The 2,500-nt window shown below is 33.5% G+C and overlaps 1 protein-coding gene across 1 annotated transcript in view; it reads right to left on the reverse strand.

Moving 5' to 3' along the window:
- The window catches only part of ephb2a (eph receptor B2a), a 116,780-nt gene that overhangs the window by 8,194 nt on the left and 106,086 nt on the right, over window positions 1-2,500 (reverse strand). Inside the window, exons 8-9 of the mRNA XM_056449256.1 lie at window positions 937-1,045; window positions 710-774 (exon numbers count right to left, since the gene is read on the reverse strand). Coding sequence (XP_056305231.1) covers window positions 710-774; window positions 937-1,045 — 174 coding nt within the window. The remainder of the gene's footprint in view (window positions 1-709; window positions 775-936; window positions 1,046-2,500) is intronic.

Raw genomic sequence — 2,500 nt, forward strand, 5'->3', positions numbered from 1 at the left:
TGGGGACATACATCCCTAGAGTGCATGCAATAAACAGCACAAATTGTTTTGCGCTTTTAAAAACATGATTAAAGTGCTAAATAATATAAAATAAACACTTAATAATACAAATAACAATCCCGTCCCATGCTGCAAAAGTTAATTTACATGATTTTACTGCAGTCGGGTTTTGTGGAGGTATGAATGTGGGAAATTTAGAGAGGTGTGTGATGCAATTTAACTGTTTTATCCCGATTATTGTTTTTCATAATCATGGAGGCCAAAATCAAAACTTTGAGAACAGAATCAGAACAGAATTTTAATTAATTGTACTGCCTTGGTGAATAGTATTGCTGTGAACTAGTTGCAAACTTGACTTGGTGCAAGTGTAGGTTAAGAGTTGATGAAGAATTACTTTACTTTATTTACTTTACTTTATTTATAAGTCAATTAAATTATTGGTAGGGACATTTCAGTAAATGGTGGGGACACATCCCTTCTTTCCATGCCAATTCTACGCCCTTGTGCTGATAAATTACACTTTAAAATGTGGTATTATTTGGTAAAGTTCTTCCAAAAGCTGAAATGTTATGTTCGCTGTATATTAATTTGCCTAGCAGCAGTCATTTCATTAATGTTTTCATTTAAAGACTCAAGTTGTGTTTAAAGAGATCAAGTTAATATTATTAGCACAAATGAAACAGCATGAGTGACTGAACAGTTTACTCACTGTGGCCGCTGGTGTAATGCTGAAGCTTGTCTGTGTATTCAGAGTCTGTTCTGTCACTGCCTCTCCTACACGAGAGAAAAAAAATTCAGAAAGATAGCTTTGAAGCTCTTTCTTAGTTTATTTATTTATCACAGGCTGTTTCTTAGGGTAGAAGAGAAGGGGAAAATAAAACATCTGGTCAGTTTTGTTTAATTGATTCCAGATTTTGCTACATGTATCAGACTCACCGATTACAGACGATAATGAGCACAACCACAGCGATGAGGAAAACAACGCCAGCAGCAGCAGAACCGATAATGAGAGGCAGTTTCTCCTGCAGACTGGAGTTATACTCCTCTTCAGGTGCACGCATGACAAACACAACATCAGATCAGTCAGACAAATCCTTTAATCACTGAAGATCATACTGTCTTAATTAAACATACGAATCTGCCTGCAGGCTTTAGCACATCTGAAAGACCATAAAATAGTTTTTCCTGCTTTAACCAAGGAAATTCTAAACATGGAGATTTGAACTTCACAGGGATTTGAATTCTTTCAGAAATATCACAGCCTACAACAGTCAGAAATCAAAACAAAACGGATGGCTTTTAAACAACTACATACAAGGGTTTCTGCAGGTTTCATCAAGCCAAATTTAGGACATTTCCAAGACCTTTTTAAGACCATTATGAATGAATTTTCAGCCTCAAAATTTTTATTTTGTACAAAATGCTTATACAAAATAAATAAATCAATTCAATTAAGACCTGTTTGAAATTATTTAACAATTACAACACAATATTTCAGTTAATGTAATACTTTTTAAGGCCTAAAATTTTATTTTAGAAATGTAAGACTTTTTAAGACCCCGAGGACACCTTGACATACATGACTAGTTCAGCATATAGATCCTCTCCCTATACTGATTCGCTGCTTAGGAAACATTTCTATTTCTTCTCTTTTTAGCTCAAAAGAAAGCATTTTTATTGCTATATCAACCATTTTAGGTTTCCATGTAATATAATGTAATATAATAATAATAATGTTTTAATTCAATTAAATCTGAAGCACAATAAAATAAGTCACATTTATATCAGTTAAATACATAAGATAGAATTAAAGAGATTCCTAATTGACAATTCTGCCTTTATTTACTCACCCTGCACATGTTCTATTTTATTATACATAACCTATTTCATTTGTTTTCTTCTGTTGAACGCAAAAGAAGATATTTTTCCTCCTATAGTGGAAGTCAATGTGTCCCAGCAACCACCCTTCTTCAAAATATCTTCTTTTGGGTTTAATAGAAGAAAGAAAACCACACAAGAGAGAGTAAATGATGATGTAATTTTCCTTTTTGGGTGAACATTCCAATTGAAATAGCATTGTTTCAACATTAACACACAACAAGTGCTGAATGTAAAAATGTACTGTATTAGCAAACATTTCATGGCGCTAATGTGAACTTACAAAGAACAGCAGTATGTTTCTTTTAATGTTCAAGTTTATTACTGTAGCAAATGTGTTGCTCACTGTTAGTTAACATTAATGCATTAACATATGAACTGAACTGACTCGATTTCTCTCCAACATTTCCGCTGCCACATTTTCGATTGCAGAGTTATTGAATTCTTAATTCTGAGTTGCTGACAAACTCGCTTAAGCTGTTGATTCATCTTCAGCGACTGACTGTCAACACGTCTTACATGCGTGACATTTTAATAATTATTTGTCAACAGTCAGCTTCTGGCTTTTTCAGACATGCCATCAAATTTTCTAATGCCAGCTAAACACAAATAAATGAGTTTT

Source organism: Danio aesculapii, chromosome 23 (assembly GCF_903798145.1).
Source record: "Danio aesculapii chromosome 23, fDanAes4.1, whole genome shotgun sequence".
Classification (NCBI taxonomy): Eukaryota; Metazoa; Chordata; class Actinopteri; order Cypriniformes; family Danionidae; genus Danio; species Danio aesculapii.